Source organism: Exophiala xenobiotica, assembly GCF_000835505.1.
Source record: "Exophiala xenobiotica strain CBS 118157 unplaced genomic scaffold supercont1.3, whole genome shotgun sequence".
In the NCBI taxonomy this organism is placed as follows: Eukaryota; Fungi; Ascomycota; class Eurotiomycetes; order Chaetothyriales; family Herpotrichiellaceae; genus Exophiala; species Exophiala xenobiotica.
The window spans coordinates 2,732,161-2,753,592 of NW_013562492.1; the positions used below are offsets into that span (position 1 = coordinate 2,732,161).

General features: G+C 52.0%; 10 protein-coding genes across 13 annotated transcripts; 6 read left to right on the plus strand and 4 right to left on the minus strand.

Annotated features, from left to right (window-relative positions):
* Positions 1-181: 181 nt before the first annotated feature.
* Positions 182-2,315, plus strand: PV05_05230 (uncharacterized protein). The gene is made up of 5 exons (XM_013461708.1): positions 182-391; positions 442-675; positions 738-1,092; positions 1,140-1,296; positions 1,360-2,315. Exons 1-5 carry the CDS (start codon positions 332-334, stop codon positions 2,024-2,026), a joined length of 1,473 nt encoding a protein of 490 aa, XP_013317162.1. The 5' UTR covers positions 182-331; the 3' UTR covers positions 2,027-2,315.
* Positions 2,232-3,380, minus strand: PV05_05231 (pyruvate dehydrogenase (acetyl-transferring) E1 component, alpha subunit; the record flags this gene model as incomplete). The annotated part of the gene is made up of 3 exons (XM_013461709.1): positions 2,232-2,737; positions 2,791-3,245; positions 3,304-3,380. The coding sequence occupies 3 exons, from the start codon at positions 3,378-3,380 to the stop codon at positions 2,232-2,234; spliced, it is 1,038 nt and encodes a 345-aa protein (XP_013317163.1).
* A 1,479-nt stretch (positions 3,381-4,859) lies between these two features.
* PV05_05232 (uncharacterized protein) lies at positions 4,860-6,008 on the plus strand. Its single transcript, XM_013461710.1, has 2 exons — positions 4,860-5,116; positions 5,479-6,008. The coding sequence occupies exons 1-2, from the start codon at positions 4,900-4,902 to the stop codon at positions 5,862-5,864; spliced, it is 603 nt and encodes a 200-aa protein (XP_013317164.1). The 5' UTR covers positions 4,860-4,899; the 3' UTR covers positions 5,865-6,008.
* PV05_05233 lies at positions 5,906-7,378 on the minus strand. 2 transcript variants are annotated; one of them, XM_013461712.1, is made up of 5 exons: positions 7,274-7,378; positions 6,862-7,181; positions 6,620-6,756; positions 6,202-6,571; positions 5,906-6,109 (listed from the first exon to the last, which is right to left on the minus strand). In XM_013461712.1, the coding sequence occupies exons 2-5, from the start codon at positions 7,136-7,138 to the stop codon at positions 6,003-6,005; spliced, it is 891 nt and encodes a 296-aa protein (XP_013317166.1). In that variant the 5' UTR covers positions 7,139-7,181; positions 7,274-7,378; the 3' UTR covers positions 5,906-6,002. The 2 variants fall into 2 exon arrangements, with proteins under 2 accessions (XP_013317166.1, XP_013317165.1); XM_013461711.1 differs by having other exon boundaries at positions 6,862-7,378.
* Positions 7,379-7,463: 85 nt separating this feature from the next.
* PV05_05234 (uncharacterized protein) lies at positions 7,464-10,576 on the plus strand. The gene is made up of 5 exons (XM_013461713.1): positions 7,464-8,669; positions 8,787-8,979; positions 9,029-9,202; positions 9,252-9,736; positions 9,799-10,576. The coding sequence occupies exons 1-5, from the start codon at positions 7,664-7,666 to the stop codon at positions 10,338-10,340; spliced, it is 2,400 nt and encodes a 799-aa protein (XP_013317167.1). The 5' UTR covers positions 7,464-7,663; the 3' UTR covers positions 10,341-10,576.
* Positions 10,577-10,738: 162 nt separating this feature from the next.
* PV05_05235 (uncharacterized protein) lies at positions 10,739-12,499 on the plus strand. The gene is made up of 2 exons (XM_013461714.1): positions 10,739-10,999; positions 11,205-12,499. Exons 1-2 carry the CDS (start codon positions 10,838-10,840, stop codon positions 12,204-12,206), a joined length of 1,164 nt encoding a protein of 387 aa, XP_013317168.1. The 5' UTR covers positions 10,739-10,837; the 3' UTR covers positions 12,207-12,499.
* On the minus strand, positions 12,348-16,038 carry PV05_05236 (eukaryotic translation initiation factor 3 subunit A). Its single transcript, XM_013461715.1, has 3 exons — positions 15,862-16,038; positions 15,571-15,795; positions 12,348-15,516 (listed from the first exon to the last, which is right to left on the minus strand). The coding sequence occupies exons 1-3, from the start codon at positions 15,901-15,903 to the stop codon at positions 12,538-12,540; spliced, it is 3,246 nt and encodes a 1,081-aa protein (XP_013317169.1). The 5' UTR covers positions 15,904-16,038; the 3' UTR covers positions 12,348-12,537.
* Positions 16,039-16,278: 240 nt separating this feature from the next.
* Positions 16,279-17,287, plus strand: PV05_05237 (uncharacterized protein). Its single transcript, XM_013461716.1, has 2 exons — positions 16,279-16,777; positions 16,835-17,287. Exons 1-2 carry the CDS (start codon positions 16,623-16,625, stop codon positions 16,959-16,961), a joined length of 282 nt encoding a protein of 93 aa, XP_013317170.1. The 5' UTR covers positions 16,279-16,622; the 3' UTR covers positions 16,962-17,287.
* A 624-nt stretch (positions 17,288-17,911) lies between these two features.
* Positions 17,912-19,192, plus strand: PV05_05238. Of its 3 annotated transcripts, none has more exons than XM_013461719.1 (3): positions 17,912-17,996; positions 18,050-18,444; positions 18,503-19,192. In XM_013461719.1, the coding sequence occupies exons 2-3, from the start codon at positions 18,415-18,417 to the stop codon at positions 18,941-18,943; spliced, it is 471 nt and encodes a 156-aa protein (XP_013317173.1). In that variant the 5' UTR covers positions 17,912-17,996; positions 18,050-18,414; the 3' UTR covers positions 18,944-19,192. The 3 variants fall into 3 exon arrangements, with proteins under 3 accessions (XP_013317173.1, XP_013317172.1, XP_013317171.1); XM_013461718.1 differs by having other exon boundaries at positions 18,050-18,273; XM_013461717.1 differs by having other exon boundaries at positions 17,912-18,273.
* A 141-nt stretch (positions 19,193-19,333) lies between these two features.
* PV05_05239 (uncharacterized protein) lies at positions 19,334-21,031 on the minus strand. Its single transcript, XM_013461720.1, has one exon. The coding sequence runs from the start codon at positions 20,716-20,718 to the stop codon at positions 19,939-19,941; it is 780 nt and encodes a 259-aa protein (XP_013317174.1). The 5' UTR covers positions 20,719-21,031; the 3' UTR covers positions 19,334-19,938.
* Between the last annotated feature and the right edge of the window lie 401 nt (positions 21,032-21,432).

Sequence of the window (21,432 nt, forward strand, 5' to 3'; positions counted from 1 at the left end):
TCCTCGGATCAACACTGGAGAGGCGTTCGAGGTGCGAGGTGAGCGAGGGGGAGTGTTCCCGACACACACCCGGCGGAGACAGACCAGCACAATCCCCGCTGCGTTTCCCAAACCATTCAACATGTCTATGAAAAGACTGGAACTTCCGGCTCTAAGTAGTGGGAGTGCGAAATGGGTTAATATCGGATCGGATCGTGTCTGGCTTTCAGCACTGATGTCCGGCGATTTGATGGCTCTACAAAGCAACATACCTAAGTCGCCATACCTGAACCTCTAGAGGGGATCCATCTGAGGTCGTCAACCGGCAACAAGAACCACTCAAGCCAACAATATGCCCCAATTATCCAACGGCTTGACTGCCATGGAGGAGGACTTCATTCATATACCAGAGGTAGGTTGCTGTCTTTGGGAAGACCAGGCGTTAGACTTACGTTTGTACAGTCCGCCTCCTATCCCACGGGCAGTCTGGATTTTCTCGTAAAGTTGCAGAAAGACGAAGAGAAACGGCAGAAAGCAATGCGAGCCTCGTCATTAGTCAACGGTGAAGATTTGTCGAGGCTAAAGCTCAACATCATCATCGTCGGCGCTGGTCTTGGGGGTCTTGCTGCTGCTATTGCCCTGTCCAGGAGAGGCCATAAGGTCACCGTCTTCGAGCAGGCACCGGAACTTGGTGAGGTGAGAGGTGTCCTTGCTCGATAATTCTAACAACCGCCATGGCTAAATGTAATGGGCGGTAGGTCGGGGCTGGTATACAAATCCCGTCCAACTCGACTAGGTTACTCATCAAATGGGGACTCGAACCCTTCCTTGCAGGCAAGATAGTCAAGCCAGGCAACATTGCCTTCCGGAGATGGGAAGACGGCAAGACGATTGGACTCACCAAGCTCATTCCGCAATTCGAGAGAGAATTCGACGCCCCTTACTATGTCGTGCACCGCGCTCACTTCCACGACGCCATGTATCAGTTAGCCTTGCAACTGGGCATCGAGATCAGGATCAACTCCAAAGTCCTTGATTATGACGAGGACGCGCCCTCGATCACGCTCGAAAATGGAGGATCCCACTCCGCAGACTTGATTGTTGCATCCGATGGTGGGTCGAGCTGCGATATCTCTGCGTACGCCAGCTAACCGTCAAAGGCTTGAAATCATACGCCAGGACGAAGGTGCTAGGTGGTGTTGACCAGGCACCTAGAAGAACAGGTTTTGCAGCCTATCGAGCCACCGTCGATGTCGAGAAGATGAAAGCATATCCCGACACTGCAGAGGTGTGTGCCAAACCCAACCTGAACCTATGGTTAGTATGCTCCGAATCCACGTAAGAGTGCTTACCAACGCTGCTAACGCTTTCGCAACCTAGGGTCGGAGATATGAGGCACGTTATGACGTACATGATTGCCGGTGGGAAGTCGTTCAATATGGTTTTGTCACATCCAGACCGTTCGGATCCAAGTACCTGGAGCTCACAGACTCCTGAGAGGATCTTGTCTGGCATGCGTGATCATTTCAAAGGCTGGGACCCCACGCTCACCAAGATTATTGGTATGATTGACACGACGTTGAAATGGCCGCTTATGAGTGGCTCGCCTCTACTAAGATGGGTATCAGCGTCCAGCAAGCTCCTTATAATGGGAGATGCGGCACATGCCATGGTTCCCTACATGAGTCAAGGTGCGGCAATGGCGGTGGAAGATGGAGCTGCCCTTGCCGAAGCCATTCATCAAGTCGAAGACATCTCGGGTTTGCCGCGGGCCTTACGCGTCTGGGAAGCTGTTCGCAAAGATCGAGCCGACAAGATGCAGGAAGCCAGTCTGATCAATGGCAAGCTGTGGCATTTCGCTGACGGCCCATTGCAGCAGGCTCGAGATGAGGCAATGAGGCCTGAAGTCGAGGGGCGTGAGTTCGTCACGAGTCCAAATCAATGGAGTGACCCGACAACGCAGCGGTGGACTTATGGCTATGATGCAGAATGGGAGGTAAAGAAGGCTTTTGCTGGAAAGACGTTCTCTCCAGTGAATGGCCATTGAGTACCTGTTTTCGCATAGTCGTTGGACGGGGACACCGAGTGTCCAGCATCAGTTAGCTCTGAGGGGCCCAGCAAAGCCAACCATGTGCATCGGCTTAGGCAAGGAGGGACAATGTGAAGGGGTATTGTGAACAGTGGTCCAACAGTATCTTCATGGAGAATCCCAGAGAACCACCAGAGAGCCCACACATACCCGTGAAAGCAAGCTATTCAAAATAGAAGGTCTCATCGGGAGTCCTCCCTCTGACCCATTGAGGTTCGCTGCCGCGAAAATAACTGTCCTCGAATAAGATACGAGCGGTAGCATCTGGAAATTCCATCTTTTCGGCCTCGACGACTTCGTCTTCGATCATCGCTTTTTCATCTCTGTCAATCTGCTTTAGCTCTTCTTGGTCGGCGACACCCAAAGCAATCAGTTTCTCGTGAAAGTTGTTGATCGGATCTTGCGACTTCCGGATGGCTTGGACGTCGTCTCGTGTACGATACGTCGTTCCCGGGTCAGAAACGGAATGTCCAAAGTACCGATAGGTCGCAAATTCATAGACCAGTGGACCATTCGACATGACGTACTCCTTGCCGTATCTGACGGCGGCAAGGACAGCGACGACATCCATTGCATCAATCTTCAAGCCGGGAATGTACTGGCCGCGCTTGTAGTAGTCGACGGACGCAGATCCCCTGGCGGCCGACGTGCCCATGGCGAACAGATTATCTGCGCATATTGGTCAGACAGCCAGCGCGAAATACGTTCGCCCATGGACTTACTTTCGCAGCCGAAAATCACCGGCAGATTCCACAACTTAGCCATATTGAACGCCTCAAACACCTGCCCCTGGTTCGCCGCTCCATCTCCGTAGAGACTGATGGTGATGTTGTTCGTGCCCATGTATTGCTGTGCGAAGGCCAGGCCTGCACCGATCGGCACTTGTGCGCCAACGATACCATTACCACCGTAGAAGTTCTTGTAGTACATGTGGACCGAGCCTCCTTTTCCACGGGCAACACCTTCCCGCCTACCGAGAACTTCGCCTATGACTTCTCTGGGTGTGGCTCCTCGCATTAGGACGTTCCCGTGGCATCGGTACGCGGTGATCAATTTGTCGTCCCTCGTGATCCCGTGCTCGACACCCACGGCTACAGCCTCTTGACCAATCGACAAGTGACAGAAGCCGCGGACTTTGCGTTGGAGGTAAAGACGGTTGATGGCCATTTCCATATGTCTAAGTCGACCGTGAGCACTCTTCTTGTCCCTCGCGAGCCTGTGGTAGGACAATATACCTGATCCTCCACATATGTCTGTACAAATCCTTCAGCTCCTTCTTCGTAGTCTCGAGGGAGAGTGGCGGTGAGCCCATCTTGTATGTCTCGAAACATTTGCTGCTGATGGGAATGTGAAAGTGCTCATCATCACTCTTTATGGGATTGTCAGCAACCCTTGGGTCGACAATGCGCTGAAGACACCTACACTTGGGGTAGTCGAAGCATCTACGACATAAGAGCGCTGGGATACTGCATGGCTGCATCTGACGAAGCAAGGGTGAGCTGCCCTTGGCCTGAACGTTTTGAGGAGCAACATGCGGGCAGTATGCCAGCCTTCAAGCCCGGTAAGCCGCTCTCAGCGGTCCTCCAGAGCCTTGCTGGGTTTAAAGAGCTTTTGGAGGAAGGAGCAAAAACGCATCCTGCTTTCGGCATTATGAAAGCCATCTCGGAGTGCAAAGGCATTCGTGACATCTTACGCTCGTCCAGCACATGGATGCAGCGTTTGAGTGCTCCCGTGTTCGGGGAATGTACGCCTCCTCCGGGAAACTTCATGCAGGGATCTGCACATTGGTGTCGGCATTACCCTAGCTTATGGCATGTTTGTTGTATGTACCCCGTACGATAAGCTAGAAACAAGATTGGAATATCGGGAATGAAGGGACGAAGGGATGACGAGCGGGTATTTGCGCATATGAACGGGCTGATCACTGAGTATGCCAAGCTGTCGTTTGATATGCCTCGGACAATGGCTTGATGAAAGCTCTTCGAGTGATGAAAACATGTCCATCGAGGTGAATAACGAGATAGCAGTGACATTCACCTCGGCTTTTGGCTTTTCGGATCCGTGGTCGGCGGACTTGGCTATGAATCGAGCTGCTCCAGATTTTATTGTCAGGCAGACGTGTCTCTACCACTTACCTGCAAGCCCTGGTAGTGTTGAGCATATGGACAACCGGTCGTTTATTTTCTTCCGAACATTAATTCCAAAGTGTTGAGGTGGCCGCGAGACTGTGCAAACCCCCAGACTCCAGTCCCTACAGTAAGCTCTTCACGCACTCAACCGCACAATTGTTTGTAAGCCAGCCGCGGCTAATTTCCAAACGCTTGAGCAGAGGCTTGATGTGCTTGTTCACTTACGAAATGGGAGACCGACCAATGGGACTCCTTTTGCTTCTGAGCACGTGGGTAGGTTGATCGTGCACCAGGCCATTCACCCACCAGTAATGGGGATCCCCATCTTTCCAGATCTTGCACAGGATGACGTCCGGCGCTGAGCCAGGCAATAGACTCGCAAAGAGTTCAAAAATGACCTATTCGCAGTCGAACACGAAGGTTGGTGCTCCTGGACATTGACGAGGGTCGTCGGTGTCCTTCTCGAGTGGTTTGCAACACCAGAGGCGTTCCATTTCAGTACATTCCTCCGCGCCAAGGGGGGCAGTGCAGGGCAACGGCAGCTCTCTCAAAAGTAAGAACGATATCGCTAGTCGGACAAGGCACTTGCAATATCCTCTCAGCACCCTTGTTTGGGCAGCTCCGACTTCTCTCTCTCTCTCTCTCTCTCGACTTGACGGCCACGGCTGCCAACTTTGACGAGCCCGTCTCGGCGACTTCAGAATGTATCGGAAGCCATCTGGCGGTACAGGCTTCTCCTTCGGCCGCCTAGTCACCAATGCATTCCCCAATTTTGCAAATGACAATAGCGAGCAAGATGCCGACCTGACAGCCACTGAACAAGATGGTCTATGGATGCACCAAGTGGTAGGAGCCGACGCCTGCGGAAGACCGCCAATGACGCTGGATGCTGAGAGCGCTCTGAGAGCTGGTGTCACCAGTAAGTCTGCCTTCAAAGTGCGCATCTTGCTCCATCGTGGTCCAACATTTTCGAGCTGTTTTCCAGCATTCTGCGTTCTGCGCCTGTTACGGTCTGCCCCAAGCGGAAATCAACTCCTCTACTCGCTCAAGATTGTTTCTAGAGGAACAAGATATCTACAAGCGTGATCTTGCTGCTTGATGTCACACAAATCGTCCATGCTCCCAACAAGCCCCCTTATCACGTCTCAGAAAAGTCCCACCATGAATGCACGGAGACTATATCATGAGGCACGGCTGCCGCAATCAGGGAATGCCATCTTTTCTGTCCAGACTGGCGAATGTTGGTCACAATCACCGACGTCAACTGACTGATCTTGATAGCGTCCGAGAAACTTTCTGCCCGTATCCACAAGGCATTGGTCAACAATGGCATCCTCGATCCGCAGAGTCCTCTGGGCATTGATACCACCCGCATCACTCCAAAATTTGCCCATCAGCTTGCATTCATTAGCGTTGCTGGCCAGCGCAAAGTCGTGGGAATGTTGTTCTTCTGGGAACAAGAAGCCCTTCGCTGGAGATTGCTTGATCAGGAGGAGGCAGAGCTCAAGGCCGCCATGGAAGAAAGCGACGCTACGGACGACCAGAGGAGGGAATTACAGACCAGGCTGGAAAGCGTGAGAATGAGGAGAGCTATGAAGCCGAGCCAGAGGGTTGGTGAAGGAGAAAGCGCTGCTCAGCAGCCAGAGGAGCCGCCTGCGTACTCGTAAGTGAGACTGGAAAGGGAAGTCACGATTGTCATGACCTTCGATGTGTCGTTTCAGGCATCTTTATTGTTGCATCTCGAATGGCACTTCTTGATCTATCTCGTCTTGTTTGAACTTTGATTGTGTCCCTTGATAGCAAATCTAGGCAAATTCCACGGTATTTCTCAGAGTGCCGATCTTGGATATCTCAACCTCCATCGTCGTCCCAGGCATCAAATACTTCGGTGGATTGAAGCCTGCTCCGACACCTGCATAACACCAGTCAGTCAGTCAGTCATCGTAAGCCACGCCCTTGTGAAAGGGCTCATATTTAGCTAGAGGTCCCATGGCAAGTACTTACCTCCAGGGGTCCCCGTCATGATGACGCTTCCCTTCTGTAAAGTTGTGCCTTGGCTCAAGTACGAAATCAAGTAGGCGCAATCGAACAGCAAGTCCGAGACACTCTCATCCTGCCTGGTCTCTCCGTCGATGATGGTCTTCAAATGCAGCTTGGCAGGATCGCCAATGAGCTCGGAGGACACGAGACAAGGACCCAATGGAGCAAAGGTATCAAAGCCCTTCGAGAAGCCCCATTGTGGAACACGTCCAGCTAGGTTCGGGTCACGTTGGAGTTTGCGAGACGATACATCGTTCCCAGCAGTGTAGGCTGCTACGTAGCTAAGGGCGTCCTCCTTGGAGACGTCCTTTGCATCGCGACCGATGACCATACACTGGGGGAGTTAGCAGGAAATGCATTTTCCACCCCAAGAAGTACTTACGAGTTCTCCCTCATAGTCTGCTTGATCATCCTGTGCGATCTTCGGTATTGTGACCGGAGCATCATGGTCGGTTACCGTCGTGTTGGGCTTGAAGAAGATGAAAGGGAACGGTGGTGGCTGTCGCCCGGCTTCTTTGACTTTACACGACCACACAAGTCAACATGGGGTCCTGCAGTGCTTGTATACCTCGACTCAAGAAGACTCTCGCTTCTCGAGGGCATGACCAGGGGTCCTCGACTTACTATGCTTCGCATAATTGAGACCCACGCATCGCAGAATCGGCACCTCCTCCTTTGCTAATGGGCCCAGCAACTTCTTCACCGTGGCAACCTCATCGCTCACAATCGTTTTGCCAGTGGTGTCGAAGGGATCATCACCAACAATAACCTTCACTTTCAACTGGTCGGCCTCGGTCACTTTACCAAGATCAAAGTCTTCGCTGGGCAATATTGGTTCGCCGCGCAGAACACGGCCATCGGCAGTGGTGAAGCGGATTAACCTTGTCCAGGGCACTTTCATCTTGAGTATTGGTCTCTAAAATCTTCTTCTTGTCCTGAAAATCCTGAGCATGTCAACCATAGACGTCGATTTCTCTACACAGTCTGCCTAACAAGGTGGGGCAGTCATTAGCCTCAAGGGGTTCCCGATGCTTACCCGGCTTGCCAGGCCACCTGCTTCCAGGTATTCCACCTACGGTAGGCTTGGACCTTGGATCACTTCCTCCTTGCTGCTGGGCAGACCTCATACATACAGTCAGAGACGAAAGGAAATGCGGCACCAGTCATTGTTGTAGCCATCTGCGAGTCGAAAGCACGGGCGTAATTTCAGTCTTGGCCCCGCTCTCCTAAAGCCGTTCAACGATTGAGTCGGATTGCTCTCCATTTCTATATTGTTGTCAGCCCTACTCTGTGGTCCTCCCCGATATACCCTTATTGTTACACCTTTCTTCCCACATTGAAGATTGAGATCCGAAGAATGGATTCCGACACGTGACGTATCATACGACCGGCAGTAATCTGAGCAGTCCAAAGACAATTAATTAGCATGCCGGCAGCTCACACCCGGCCTGCCTCACAGGGCGACCTGCATGAGTCGACCTCCCCGCCGCCATCCTACAAACGACGTCGGATTGCGCTGGCGTGCACCTCCTGCAGGAACCGGAAATCTCGCTGCAACGGGTCTAAGCCCTCCTGCAGTCTATGTGTGGAGCTCGGTTTCGAGTGCGTCTACCAACAACCAGCTGCAGGTAACACGAGACCCTCCCAAGGGTCATCAGGGTATGATGAGCGTCTTTCCGCGATCGAAGATACTTTGCGACGGCTAGTCCAGCAGAAAGAACCGTCACCCGAAGAGTCCGAACCATCCAGCCACGGCATTGGGCTCGGAGTGCCACAACGTGCCGGCACCCAAGGCCTTCCACATGCTCCGAGCGACGGGGAAGATGTTGCAATACTTGACGATGATGCCTCTGGGGACCGACAAGATGCGGGAGACGACTCGGTGGATGGTATGGCCGCTATAACCGACCCGGAAGAGAAAGGGTCAAGATTCTACGGTCCATCCTCAAACATAGCGCTTCTGCGCGAGATATCGGACGCTACTTCGGCCTCACTGAAAGCCATAGGACAGTCCAGACATGCAGAGAATGGTTTAAGTCAGACGATCGTGTCGAGGGCGGTCTCTCCGGTCACGACTCTACCCCAAGAAACTAGCCCTTCTGCACGACAGGGTATCAACATTCGGTCTCTCCCTCCCGAGAAAAGAGCTCTTCACTTGATAAAACTATTCTTCTTGGATACTGGAATGCTGTTTCCATACGTCCATGAGACAGCCGTTCTCGGGACGTTCGCAGCTGTCAGGCGAAATCGATTCACGGCAGTCAGCAGGTCCTGGCTTTGCCTCCTTAACGTCATATTTGCGTTTGCGACGTATCTCAGTGCCAGGCCGGATCAGACGGCAGAACAAAATGCTGCCGGGTCGGAAATCTTCATCGAGAGGGCACAGGCTTTGGCGTCCGAGATTGACTCGAAATCCGCTAGCCTTGAGACGGGTAAGTACGCATCATGAGCCTACTTGGCTTGCATCCGGCCGCATGCTGTGCCAGCTTCCTGCCCTGATCGAAATGCTGCTTCTAAGACTGTGCAAACCGATCACTAATCGCTTCCAGTTCAATGTCTGCTCTTGATGGCCCAGTACCGGCAGGGCACTCAAAGGTCTGATCAAGCTTGGAATCTGCACGGCCTTGCAGTCCGAGCAGCTCTCCAGCTAGGTTTGCATTCGCAAGCAGCGTCTGCAGATTGTTCGTTACTCGAGGCCGAGGTCCGTAAGCGGGTGTGGTTCGCTTGCTTCGTCCTGGATAGGTCGGTAACCTAGCCCATGACATCAAGCTTGGGTTCTAATCATCCGCAGAACTTTGTGCATGACCTTTGGTCGACCCTCAACCATTCCGAATGAATACGTGAAACTGGATCTGCCAATCAACCAGAAACTCGAGAAGCTTGTCATGACGACGACGGGGTCCATGTCAGCCCCCAATGAGTGCCTTGATCCCCCTGATACAGTCTGTCTTTATATTGCTACAATGTAAGCCCAACAAGCTAGACACTGATCCGCAGTCGCTGACACGACGCAGACAACTCTACTACATTCTGGGTGATATCATCACGCAGCTCTACGGTTCCAATGTTGACTCCGATCCAAACCTTTCCATCCCTACTTTGCTCGAAAGAACGCTCAGTCTTGAGCAAAGATTATCAGCTTGGAGGAGAAACCTGTTTCCTCAGCTTCAGAGGCGCCCCTGGGACACTCTTGATCCAGATTCGGTCTGGGCATCCGCCTGGGATCCGGTCTTTGACAGACTGAGTGTGATCATCACCCTGAGGTATCTCAACACCCGAATATTACTTCACAGGCCTATGCTTAGTGCGTTCCTGCGAAAGAGAGCGTGCTATAGATCCCTTGGAGTGCAATCGGATGAAGAAGACCCCTATTTCCAGGACCTTGCAGAAAAAAGCCTGAAAATCTGCGCACAGTCAGCCATGGAAATTGTACAGATTGTACACAAGACGAGTGCGCCGCCTACCCTGCTGGGGGCTTGGTGGTTTTCCACATACTACAGTAAGATGTGTTGCTTGTTGCTTGTTCTGGTCCGACACTACATACCTAACCCGCCCCTCTAGCATTCAATGCCGCACTCGTCATATTCGCCTGCACCTTAATCGAGATGACCACTGTCAACAAATGGAGCCAAGGTGGAGCTACCATCACGTCAGCACCCTCAATCGATTGCGACAAGGTCATCGAGATGATTGCTCGGCTTCGAAGTGCTGCAGACACGTTGCAGCGGTTCGGAGAAGGCACGAGGTCTTCGAAAAGGATCAGGAGGACCTTGGTGAAACTGGTGCAGATCTGCTTGACGCTAGCACAGTTCAGCCCTGAGTATGGACCCACGATCTTGTCGACTCTATCCTCTCACCAGCAGCCGCTGGATGCTTCTCAACTGCGAATGCAGCATGAATCCGGGATGCCAATGCAGGATGCGGCTGGGCTGGATGGACCTGTTGTTCCCATTGATGCAATGGGCACCACAGCGATGCCTGCGGACGACCCTTTCACCGTGTTCGACATGAATATGCCTCACTACTGGACGGATACGAATTTGGACCTCTTTTCAGACCTTGTCGGTGTGGATACTGGCATAGCAGCTATGTTATCTGGCTGACTCAGACGAACTGTCGTGTGGGATTTAGTCCAGACGTAAAAAATGATATTGACAGAGGTCTAATTACCCGCACAGCTGGCCAGATTCTCCTTTGCGTGTCCAGGGACATTCTCAGGCCTGATACTCCACCATGCTTGCAGTACCACGAGCATTTCGTCGGCACCAAAGGGGTATGTAGTCCCGCATTGCACCGAGGGTACCTCAATAATCTTGACAGCTCGGGACAGATCTTTGACCTGCGTAAAAGATATAGGAAGATGTTCCTTGTCAATGCACGTAAATGACCTCAGCCTTGCTTAGTCATGTATGCCCCTATCGATACGATTTGGCTGGGCAGTTGGGAGCGTGAAATTTGCTCATTGTCTACTGTCTACACCACATTTCAAACCATTCATTATCATACCTCGCCTTCCGCACCGTGTCAAAATCTGTCTACGTCCAGCTCCGGTCGAGGCCTGTGTTTCTTTTCAAGTGGGGAACCCTTGACTTGCTTTGTGATGTCGTTTAGTTTCGGCTTCAATGGTGACGATATCGAAGATGACGAAAATCCCGAAGAACAAGATGCTCTTGTAGGGCAAATCTCCGACTACACGATTTCCGATGCGGAAGGTAAACACACAGCGACGTTACCGCCGCAGAGGCATTCTCTCGAAGAATTGGTAGGTCCACCTATTTTTCCCCATGAGGGACTCGTGTTCTATCCTCTTGCCGCTGTGCAGGGGTGCCGAAGAGTTCGATACCAAGCCCCCCTGGCATAGGTATCAACAGCCCACATCAAGGCGTTGCCGTTGTGCAATTATGGGGAAAATCTCTGTTGCTCGCCATCATCTACTCCCATAGCCCGCTTCTGACAATCCCTTCTAGCTATCGTCGCTCCCCTCTCAGATCTCATACAACACCCTCACAGTCCCCGCCCGCCCACCATCGTCCAGCAATCGGGAAAGATCATCGTCTTCTGAAGAGGCTCAAATCACTCCCAGCGCCATCCAACGGCGCTCACTGTTCGATATCCGGGCCCAACTCATGGCCGAAGCGAATCCCGAAACCCACGACGACGCGGCCACTCTCCTGTCTGGCCTGGAAAACGGCGATCTGACGTCGGGCATCTATGAAGGCGGCTTCAAAACGTGGGAATGCTCTCTGGATCTAGCCTCGCTTGTCACAGACCTCGACTTCGCCCAAAATTGGCACGTCCTCGAACTAGGGGCCGGCAGCGCGGTGCCCAGTCTAGCACTCCTCCAAAGCTCATTTTCGACAAGCAAGCACCAACGACAGCGAAGCAGGGGAAGCCTGCGGTTCACGCTCTGCGACTACAACGAAGACGTCCTGAGATTATGCACGGCGCCGAATGTGTTACTGAATTATTATCATTATCATCACCGCGTGCTAGTAGAGTCCCGTCGGCTCATGAGCGCGTCTCCCGACGAGGAAGAACAAGAAGAACTAGAAGGCGACCTCGACATTGAAGAGCTCGGCGATACTTTCGTCGCCGATACTGTCCACGACCTACGATCACGGAACATCTCGTTCGACTTCATATCCGGAGGCTGGGGTGGTTCGTTTCTCGACCTTGTGCCCCTCAAGAGTGACGCGGATGGCCCCGAGAGCATCCTGATTCTTGCCTCGGAGACGATATACTCTCCTGCGTCGACAAAGGTCTTTGCGGAAACGCTGGTTAATCTACTCCGGCGATATCCACGGGGGATGGCAAAGGCTTGGGTCGCTGCGAAGAAAGTGTACTTTGGCGTTGGGGGAGGGGTTGATGATTTTCTGATCGAGATTGGAAGGCACCGAGCGAAGAGTACAACTCTGCTGGAGACGAAAGACACCGGCGTCGGGAGGGTCGTCTTGGAGATTACTGTATGATGTACGAGCTACAGCTACATGGAATGGACACCGAGCCAACCTTGAAGCTGTCCGCGGCTGACGAGTCTGGATCTGCGGGTGATCCTGCCCTACCCCTTGAAAAGATTGAGCACGATACAGGACTTTTCCACAGGAAGGAAGTTTTGTCTTTACGCCCATTCATTCTATTGACTTTGGCCATGCGCCATTGTGCTCCGCTATGCCATTGGCAATCTGATACTAAGGACAGCGCAACAAATTTTTGTGAGACTAAAATACACATGATCGTTTTCTGCAAGAGAGCGAAAGATCCCAAGCTACCTTCCCCGGCACCTGACAAGGTCCAGCGCATTTACTGACGGTTTCGCATGCTCGGAGGCACGTACCTTCCACCAGTGGCCGGCTTCCTGGGCGCGGTAGCAGGAGATTCTTCGCTGTTCGCATGTGTAGGAGATCCAGTGCCTTCTCGAGACAGGCTGCGTCCGCCTTCTCTCATATGGGTAGGGACATACTTGCGCTCGGGGGGCCCGTTGGCGGGCGAGGATGATGAACCGCGCATAGGCAGATCGCGGGCGGGTGGCTGTTCGCCGCTCGGGGGAGCACCGCCTCGACGCAGGTGAGGAGGCACATAGCCACTTCGGGCTGGTTGGGCTGGCGCAGGTTCCGGAGTTGGCACTTGAGCAGATTCCGCAGGTGGTGCTTGACCAGCGGCCGCGGCCGCTTGCTTGGCTGCTTCTCGCTCGCGCCAGCTGCCACCGGCCTTGCCTGCAAGGTTGAGCCGAGGAGGAGCAGCGCGAACTTCTTGCGACTCTGTTGGGGTCTCCGGGGGAACAGCTTCCCGTGGACGAGCGAAAGGCGCAGGTTTCTCGGCCTCGGGACCTTTGCGCGCCGCTCGCCTGGCGGCAGCTTCTTCCTCTCGTTGCATTTGTTTGCGTGCAGCTTCTTCACGCTCCAGACGGTCAGCCTCAAGCCTGGCTCGTCGTTCGGCAGCGACTCTCTTCTTCTCTTCTTCGACCTTCGCCTTCTCCTCTTCTTCACGCTCTCTGCGTTCTTCTTCCTCGCGGATGCGGCGCTCTTCTTCTTCTTGCTCCTGTCGCTCTTGGATCTTCCTCTCCTGGACAGCCCTGATACGCTTCCGCTTCTCTTCCTCAAATTCGCGCTCGGCCTTCTTACGCAGTCTTTCGAATTCGGCGGAACGACGCTCGGTGATCTGACCCTTGAACGAGTCGTAGTGCTTGACGAGCCGAGCGAGACGATGCTTCAATGCCAAGCCTTGTTTGTGCTTTTCTTGAGCTTCTTTCAGAGTCTCTTCTTTGGTCTGCTCGTAGATCTTCAAGTCCTCTTCCCGCTGCTTCTCATAGTCTTGAGCTTGATATTTCAGTTCTTCGCGACGGAATGCACGCTCGAGATGGTCAATGCGCTTGGCAGTAATCGCAATACGCTTGTCCTTGTCGGTTTTCTTCTGCTCCAGCTGCTCCAGCTTCATCATTCGGATACGGTTTGAGTCCAGGTTGTCAATGTCGACACCTTCGAGGTCGATATCCATACCGGTCTTGAGCTCTTGCAACTGCTTCTCTATTTCTTGTCGGCGAATGCGAGCCTGCTCGTCCTTAACGCGCTTAAGCTCACGTGCCTTTGTTTCTTCGCGAAGTCGCTGTGCTTCTGCCTCGGCCTGCTGCTGTGCGCGGATTCGGCGTCGGGTTTCTTCTTCTCGCTGCTTCTTTGAGAACGCCTCGGAGGCCTCTTCTTTCCTCTTCTCAATTATGACGCGTCTCTCCAGGGTTGCTTCGTGCTCTTCTTGTGCGCCAGCCTCGGCACGAGCCAGGGCAGATTCCCGCGCAGCCAGACGAGCTTGATTGTATGAGGGATCGACATACATGCACGTGATGTGCAACGTCTTTGCAAGACGTGTCAGTTGCGATCGAGCAATTTCAGCAGGGGTATTCTGCAGTCGCTGGACGGACCCAGTCTCACTTTCTGCGGATCCAGCTGCGCTGCCGGCGTGGAGTGCCTTTGCGGAAGAGAAGACATCAGAATCGAATGCTAGAATACCGGAGACGTGGTCAAGACGGATGGACAAGTCGCCCTTCTTGCAACCATTCATGATGAACTTCTCAATCATGGCAGGGGTGACTTCGAATGGTGCAGGGAATTGAGCGAGCTGATTGACGAAGCTCAACTCTACGGACTCGTACACCTGTGAAAGTTGTTGGAAAAGTCGGGTAAGGATGACTTGTTGCAAAGGAAGCACATATTTCTCCATCTCGGGATCAGCGCCAATCTTCGAGAGGATGGGGGATATCTTCTTGCAGATTGACAAGGGGTGGAAATCAACCTCTAGAATATTATAGAGGTCTCTGATCTCCGGCCGGACTCTCTTGAGTAAGCCCTTGCTCAAAGCATCTCTGAAAAGAGCAGCTCTTGTCGGAGCAAAAGGCATACTAAGAAGATTTGTCAATCTGTTGTTCTTGTTCTTTCGTGCCTCATCCACATCGACAAGAGCGCCGCGTGAGCGTGAAGTGCTAATGACTGGGATCGCAAGAGCAGAGAGCAGTACAAAAGAAGCAGCCTTTGTCAAGGATTCATCGGTGACAACAGGGTTGTCACGCTTGACAGCCTGTCCTGAGGCCATCGCTGTCGAAGATTGTCGAAGGAGGTTGAAGTACTTGTTCCAGGCAGCAGCATGGAAGAGGAAGTTGTCGCTGACAAGGAAGATCTTGGTGAGCTTCTCATAGTAGTTTGCCATCATGACATTCTTTGCAGGCCGCTTAGACAAGGTCAACAGCATGTGGATGTCCTCGACACTTCGGAAGGCCTCTTGCCATAATTCGAGTTCATCCGCTACGTTCAATTGCCGAAAACGTGTTTCAAGATGGCGCTGGAGAGTATCGGGCTCGTTAAGGTTGATGGCGTGCATCTGAGAAGAGTATTTTGCCGCATTCTGGACGTGATTTCGAAGGAGTTCGCAAAGACGGCGGAATTCGGTCTTTCGAGTGTATTTGAGGCAGAAATCGAAGGCTTGATGAGCGGTACTCTGGTACATGACTTCCAAGCGAGCGTTGTTCTTCAATATTTCCAAGACAGTGCGATACGTTTCCCACAAGAACTTGAGCCATGGCGTGACGATGGCGCGGTCTGTCCGATCTTTGGACTGTTCTCCAGATACAGTGGCAAGGAGGATAGTTTCAGGGGTTTCGGTGGCCTCGAGATCTTCAATGTTGAGGTTTGTAGAAGTTGCGGTATTCTCAAGGCTGGACTGAACCTGATCGGCCTTCGCCTGCGCGTCTTGTACTTTTTGTTCGGCGAGTTCGATAAATTTCTTCAAAACCAACTACAAAAATTGGCGTCAGCATGCATTCACCCAAAATTTCGATCATAATCATACCTCAATCGTTCCGACATTAGTGTTTTGCGCGATGTTCTTGTATTGGTAGAGTCCGTCCTTTGCAGCTTTCCCTTTTCGCAAATCGACGCATAACTCGACGAAAAGGAGCATAACCGGCTCCAAGGAGGCGATGGGGCTGTTTCGGGATCGCTTTGAGGTGACATGTTCGTGAAGGACATTGAGTGCGGCTTGTGTTTGGTCGACGGCAATGAGCTCTTGTGCTCGCTGAAAGAACGTTCGTCAGTCATACTGCGCAGACAGAATTGAGGATTGAAGGAATCATCGACTCACTCTGAGCACATTCTCAGGCCGGATATGGGGTGGTGGAGGCATCTTGACAGTCGTCTGCGTGAGGCCAGAGATACGAGAGATGATCAACTAGATGACCTCTCGAGACTCTGATTATAGCCTGTCCTAGAGATGCACTGACAAAGATTGTCCGTTGATGGCTACTGTGCTGTCGATGGCTCTGCGGAGTTGGGTGCAGTTTGTGGTGTCTTGGCGGACTGGCAACGAATTCACGGTGAATCGGGTTTAGTGAGTTGCAAACACGGCACGTGACACAGTTTCTCATCTTCCCGAGGTTTTCCCAACTCACTCCCGTCTCAAATCACGTTAGCGCGCTAATCCCAACATCGTTAGCGTCGCAACGGTGATTGCCAGCCCAACCCGACCCTTCAGTATGGATCCATGTACGACAAGTCCCTGCCTCGCTCCCCTGATTTCCAATTGTGTTCGTCTGCAACCCTCTCCTCGCTAACCCAAAATCGAACAGACACCAAAGAGTTGATCTATCTGGGCATTCACCCTGACCAACTCAAGCTCGCACCTTACTATTACTACAAACACTCTGTCGCTAAGACTTACAAAGCTTGCTACGTTGCAGACAAGGCACGCGCAAGACGTCAATCAATCCCTCCCCCACCCCTCCGCCGAGTCGGTAATCTCCCTCCGCCTGCTACATACGACCGTGACTTCCAAGTTGCCAACATCCTCGATTACCACTCCTTCCTCTACGAACGTTACGAACTCTTTCCTTGCGGTAACCCAACATGCCAGCAGCATATGCGGTGCGGGATGGGGGTGATGCCAAAACGAAAAAACAAAGCATGGCAGATCTTAAGCTCCGACGGCTTCAAGAACTCAACTCAAGGCTGAAGGAAGATCTTGAAAGGCCTCGTGTCAAAGTCGCAGAAGCATCAATGAGGTACGTTCTGACAGTTCGTCAGAGGCGCAGGTCCACTGACTGATGATTGAAATATAGCCTCATCAACTACTGTAATCAAACGCGAGATTACATGGTGCCTTCTGTCTGGGGACACGTCGACCGAAAAGAAGATCCGTACAACCCGCAAAGTGGAGGGAGCGACGGTTGTTGTTCAGTCATGTAATGGAGTCTAATGGGAGTCAGAAGAAGATGAAGAGATTATTGATGGACAGCAATCGTGATTCAAAAAAGCATGCGGCGCATACGGCGTTTGTTGGACATCTCAAGAGCGACAGGTTTTCATGTCACAGACAGCACTATGCTGTGCTTGTACTCAGTTGACAACTAGCCGGCTTCTTCATTCCTGTTCACTTTCGATAGCACCCGCAGATAGGGCCTAGGGATGATAGTGTACCTCAAAATTCAGAATCCAAAATCTGGAAGATTCTCATACCAGTCCCTGTTTGGGGACTGCGTCTTCCTAATTGATCCATGGGTAATCCATCTATGCCGTATTGCCGCAGACGCTTCTGACACTTCACTCAGAGTGGTGGGGTACCACGGCTATTCTGCGATGAGCATTGAAGTTTACCAGAGTAACGGCACGAAGCAAGCCATGTATGAACCACGCCCCTTTGTGGGAAATGACTCCCCTCCTGTACTGATCGTTGCAACCTCACTAAAGGCCATGGGCGTAGACGGGATGACGAATTGGGAGCACACGTCGATCCTATGGGATAAATAAACAGCACATCTTGCCAGCGGTGCCCATTCACCCGGACTCAGAGCCTGCCAGTATCATAATTCAACAGACTGTGAACAGAACAGAACAGAATATCCGCAAACAATACATCGGGGTCCCATCAAGAACTAGTACTGCATACAAACTCTCGCAGACAGTACCACAGTAGATTCATTCGACCCCAGGAATGCCCGTGCACGCCCGTTGGAAGTTTCAAGACTTGAGAAAAGTGAAATCTTAGTGGAGCAGGGGGAATCTGTTTGTGGGCGCCTCTCAAGCAAGCCGTGGGCGTCGATTGGGGTGGGCCTCTACCAAATTCTCCGAGTGCCGTTTACAGTAGCTATGTTGAGACATCATTAGGCTGGTGATGTCCTCCAACGTAAAACGCCAGTGCTTGATAGAGGTTTTTGATTAATAGAGCTGCGCTGGCTGGACACTTTGAATCCGAACAGATTGCTCTTGACTAAGTAACGCCTTGTAGGCACCTCACGACGCCCATATCATCAGACAGCTGATCGCTGAAAGAACAGACGTCACCACATTTATTATCAGCACCAGAGAATAGCATCAGGGGCTGACCACGACGGACTTGAAATCGTCTCCATATTCAAACGAGCAAGAGAGACTTCTTGCGGACGAAATGGCCACCCAGACAGATGATATAACAACGAGTCAGGCATTGTCGACCGTCAACATCCCTCGAATAGCCATCAAATTCTGCACACAATGTAAATGGAACCTACGTGCTGCCTATGTGAGTTGCTTTGCTCTTCTTTCCTGGCCCATTGGATGCTGTCATTTTACCCCGTCGAGATGGCGATCCTGGCTTGGAAGGTGCATTTTTGTAAGACTCCGAAAGCCCAACACATCGACAAATATGCAAGGTTGACGGTCAATGGTCTTCACTCTCTTTTGCGGTGCAAACGTTCGAGCTCACGGCCCCAGCCAGTCGCATAGTCAAGAAGTGTCTGACTCAAGCACAGTACGCCCAAGAACTTCTTCAAACGTTCAGCACTTCCATCGGAGAAATCGCCTTGATCCCTGTGACGGGTGGAATATTCACGGTTACCATGACACATGCTGCCACCACAACACCGTCGACATCCACACCGACATCCGGTTCAACTCCAGACCCACAAAAGCAAGCCACGGGAAGCGTGACAGAGACGCTGATATGGGACCGCAAAACGGACGGTGGGTTTCCTGAGACGAAAGAACTCAAGAACCGTGTGAGAAACATTATTGAGCCTGGTCGAGATCTGGGCCATATTGATCGGAGTCTGAAGAAGGTCAAGGAGCCGTATATGAAGAACGAGGCGGAATCAAGAAATATTGAAGAGGGGGCTAGTGGTGCTGCAAATCAGCAGATCGATGGTGGAGAGGGTAACAGCCATGGGAAGGAGGGGTGTGATGATTGTAAGTGAGCGCTCAGTGTAGCGTAGTGTAGTAGCAAGAAGGAAGAACAATACTGCGCTGTATGCTGCATCAGCATGGTGGGTTGCCCAGCAGCCTCCCCTGAGACTCATGAGTCTTCGGAGGAATGGGGCTATATCGCAGAAATGGCCACGGCGTGTTCGTGCAGCAAAGCTGTTTCTCGAAACTGATTTCTAGGTGGAAGCAAGCGTCTGGCTGGGAACCGGCCAAGCTACACTCGCTGTGAAAACGAAGCAAAAGATCAGGAGTAATATGCTTGGAGCTTGCCTTCCGCCGCAGCAACTACATACGAGCAGCAATAGTCATGTGCATACTCTTGGGGAAGTCGAGGTGTATCTGGCAACGAGAAAGCAACCTTTGATCAGGAAACGATAACCTCACTGGCAAAGGGGAGCTGCTTCATTCTTTATCCCGATCGGTCATATTGATACGCTATTGGAGTGCCAGAGACGTTTCCACGTGGACATTCGTGGAAGAAGCGACACTACGCTGCCCTCAAAGATTGTTCAGTTAACCAGTCCTCCTTGTGATTTCTCGTATTGTTAGAGGTTATTTGACGATATTTGGGACACTGAATGACATTTCGGGACGGGGGCGTGAATGATCTGCGGCGAGTTGTGATTAATTTCTCAACATCCCGTTGGTGATACCAGTCAACTGTAGCAGCTCTTTCCATGCCCCCCAGGCTGGTGCTGATACGTAGAAAGTCGAGATCCCTGGGGTCAAAAGAGAGCGCAGTTCCAGCTTCGCCTGGGGAGATGCTCAAGGGCAAGTTCCATCGCCTGCCCCAGGTTGATTTCCCCATCAGTTGTGAGTCCTAGATGAATACCGAAGCACTGGAGTGTGACTTCCAAAGATTGATCTCGGTCTGTGGAACCCCCTCACTGCAGTGCAAGACAAGACATGCTCGGTCGATTGGTGGGTTAGATATGGTATGAGATCTTTATCTGTGTGCTCATTGCTCCGTTACCGCCAGCACTCGCATTCATTTGTTCTTGAACTTTTTCTTCACATATTTCATGACTCGTTTGTCACTCATCACAAATCCACTGATAGCAGCTCCGAGGAACACTTGTGAGGCAGTCACTGCTCCAGACGCCGGTGGCTCAGAAGCCGGTGGTCGTTCCTGTGATGGCTTGTTGTCAGCCAACCTAAAGCCGAGTTCGGGGTATGTTGTCGTTGACGGCGACGTTGGATCATTTGCAACTCCAGTAAAGGAGTTCCGTGATTTAGCTCCTAGCTGGGCCTCGGCCTGCTCCTTCGCGGCCCTCTTTCTTTGCCGCTCATCGTCCTCTGCAATCCAAGTCTCCAACACCTCCTTGTCTGGAAACATTCGTCTCCGGAATGCAATCCAAATGGGGACAAGAAGGCGATGGAGACGCTCCCTTTCTTTCTTGTCGTCGTTGCTCTCCTTTTTGGTCCTACCAACCCAGGTTGCCCGGGTCCATCCAGACTTGAAATCGCTATTGATCCGGCACCAAGGGTGGGCGAAGCGCGAGGCAACGAAGTTCCGCGTGCAGGCCTGATAGCCTTCTTTGGTCCCAGGTTCAAGAAGGCTGATAATGATTGGTTGTTCGCGGAACGTTTTCAGGTCATAGAAAAACTGAGCCCGAGAATCTCTTTGGATCAAAAGGGCGTCAAAGAAACGGGTGTAACAGGCTGGTACTTCGTTGAGAGATGTAATGTACCGATACAGATCTGGCTCGATGGTGGGTTCTTCGTCGGGCCCGGATAGTGGAGTTTGTGCAACAGCGGTCGATGACATTGTGGATGAGACGCCAGGGACCAAACCAGTATGGGCGTAACCATATGCTTTATTGAGGAGGCTGATGAGATTGAGAGGCGAGGTGCTCAAAGGGTTCACAGAAAGTGCATCGCCGGTTGCTTGTGTAAGGGTGCTTGATGAGGCATTGATTAGTGGGTAAGGACAGCGAAAATGAGCACGAGGTCGAGGGTGGCTACGAACGCCGTCGCATTTGTCAAAAAAGCCTTGAACATGGAAGAAATATGCGCAAAACGATCACAGTGATGACTTTGGAGGTGCAAAGAAGGTCTTCAAGTCAAGGCTGCCTTGGAGCCTTGTTGTTTTTTCTCATGGTCGAGATTTGATAACCTGATGGCTGTCATTTCCAAGACTCTTGGCCTCGGTCCACGGCGCCAAGGCAGTTTGGCAATCTCGCGTTGATGAATGAAACCCACCTGCAAAGATACATGCTATCTGATTTTTTTCACGGTTGAAGATCGTGGTAGGAGCATAGCAGGATCAGACGTTCTTGTGGTACAGCCGGGAGCATAGCGGTCGGCCGTTGCTTGGCAGTGACAGCGACGCTCTTGGCTGTACTTAAGATTACCTGGTACTGGGAGATGAGCACAGGTTGAACATGAAGATGGTGAGGACGACACGGAACTTCTCTACAATGGAGATGACAAGATGGATCTATTTGATATCCCCAGCTTCGAAGCTTATAGGTACACAGGA

What these genes read in the sequence shown, in the direction of transcription:
- PV05_05230 (XM_013461708.1), top strand. Translation starts at nt 332, where the DNA reads ATGCCCCAATTATCCAACGGCTTGACTGCCATGGAGGAGGACTTCATT. An exon ending in CTTGATTGTTGCATCCGATG is followed by an intron (nt 1,093 to 1,139) that starts GTGGGTCGAGCT and finishes TAACCGTCAAAG; the next exon opens with GCTTGAAATCATACGCCAGG. An exon ending in AAACCCAACCTGAACCTATG is followed by an intron (nt 1,297 to 1,359) that starts GTTAGTATGCTC and finishes TTCGCAACCTAG; the next exon opens with GGTCGGAGATATGAGGCACG.
- PV05_05232 (XM_013461710.1), top strand. Translation starts at nt 4,900, where the DNA reads ATGTATCGGAAGCCATCTGGCGGTACAGGCTTCTCCTTCGGCCGCCTA. An exon ending in TCTGAGAGCTGGTGTCACCA is followed by an intron (nt 5,117 to 5,478) that starts GTAAGTCTGCCT and finishes TGATCTTGATAG; the next exon opens with CGTCCGAGAAACTTTCTGCC.
- PV05_05233 (XM_013461712.1), bottom strand. Translation starts at nt 7,138, where the DNA reads ATGAAAGTGCCCTGGACAAGGTTAATCCGCTTCACCACTGCCGATGGC. An exon ending in CAGACTATGAGGGAGAACTC is followed by an intron (nt 6,572 to 6,619) that starts GTAAGTACTTCT and finishes TAACTCCCCCAG; the next exon opens with TGTATGGTCATCGGTCGCGA. An exon ending in CATGACGGGGACCCCTGGAG is followed by an intron (nt 6,110 to 6,201) that starts GTAAGTACTTGC and finishes GGTGTTATGCAG; the next exon opens with GTGTCGGAGCAGGCTTCAAT.
- PV05_05234 (XM_013461713.1), top strand. Translation starts at nt 7,664, where the DNA reads ATGCCGGCAGCTCACACCCGGCCTGCCTCACAGGGCGACCTGCATGAG. An exon ending in ATCCGCTAGCCTTGAGACGG is followed by an intron (nt 8,670 to 8,786) that starts GTAAGTACGCAT and finishes AATCGCTTCCAG; the next exon opens with TTCAATGTCTGCTCTTGATG. An exon ending in GTGGTTTTCCACATACTACA is followed by an intron (nt 9,737 to 9,798) that starts GTAAGATGTGTT and finishes CCGCCCCTCTAG; the next exon opens with CATTCAATGCCGCACTCGTC.
- PV05_05235 (XM_013461714.1), top strand. Translation starts at nt 10,838, where the DNA reads ATGTCGTTTAGTTTCGGCTTCAATGGTGACGATATCGAAGATGACGAA. An exon ending in GGCATTCTCTCGAAGAATTG is followed by an intron (nt 11,000 to 11,204) that starts GTAGGTCCACCT and finishes AATCCCTTCTAG; the next exon opens with CTATCGTCGCTCCCCTCTCA.
- PV05_05236 (XM_013461715.1), bottom strand. Translation starts at nt 15,903, where the DNA reads ATGCCTCCACCACCCCATATCCGGCCTGAGAATGTGCTCAGA. An exon ending in GGCCTGAGAATGTGCTCAGA is followed by an intron (nt 15,796 to 15,861) that starts GTGAGTCGATGA and finishes ACGTTCTTTCAG; the next exon opens with CGAGCACAAGAGCTCATTGC. An exon ending in CTAATGTCGGAACGATTGAG is followed by an intron (nt 15,517 to 15,570) that starts GTATGATTATGA and finishes CAATTTTTGTAG; the next exon opens with TTGGTTTTGAAGAAATTTAT.
- PV05_05237 (XM_013461716.1), top strand. Translation starts at nt 16,623, where the DNA reads ATGCCAGCAGCATATGCGGTGCGGGATGGGGGTGATGCCAAAACGAAA. An exon ending in GTCGCAGAAGCATCAATGAG is followed by an intron (nt 16,778 to 16,834) that starts GTACGTTCTGAC and finishes ATTGAAATATAG; the next exon opens with CCTCATCAACTACTGTAATC.
- PV05_05238 (XM_013461717.1), top strand. Translation starts at nt 18,160, where the DNA reads ATGGCCACCCAGACAGATGATATAACAACGAGTCAGGCATTGTCGACC. An exon ending in GGAACCTACGTGCTGCCTAT is followed by an intron (nt 18,274 to 18,502) that starts GTGAGTTGCTTT and finishes ACTCAAGCACAG; the next exon opens with TACGCCCAAGAACTTCTTCA.
- PV05_05239 (XM_013461720.1), bottom strand. Translation starts at nt 20,718, where the DNA reads ATGTCATCGACCGCTGTTGCACAAACTCCACTATCCGGGCCCGACGAA.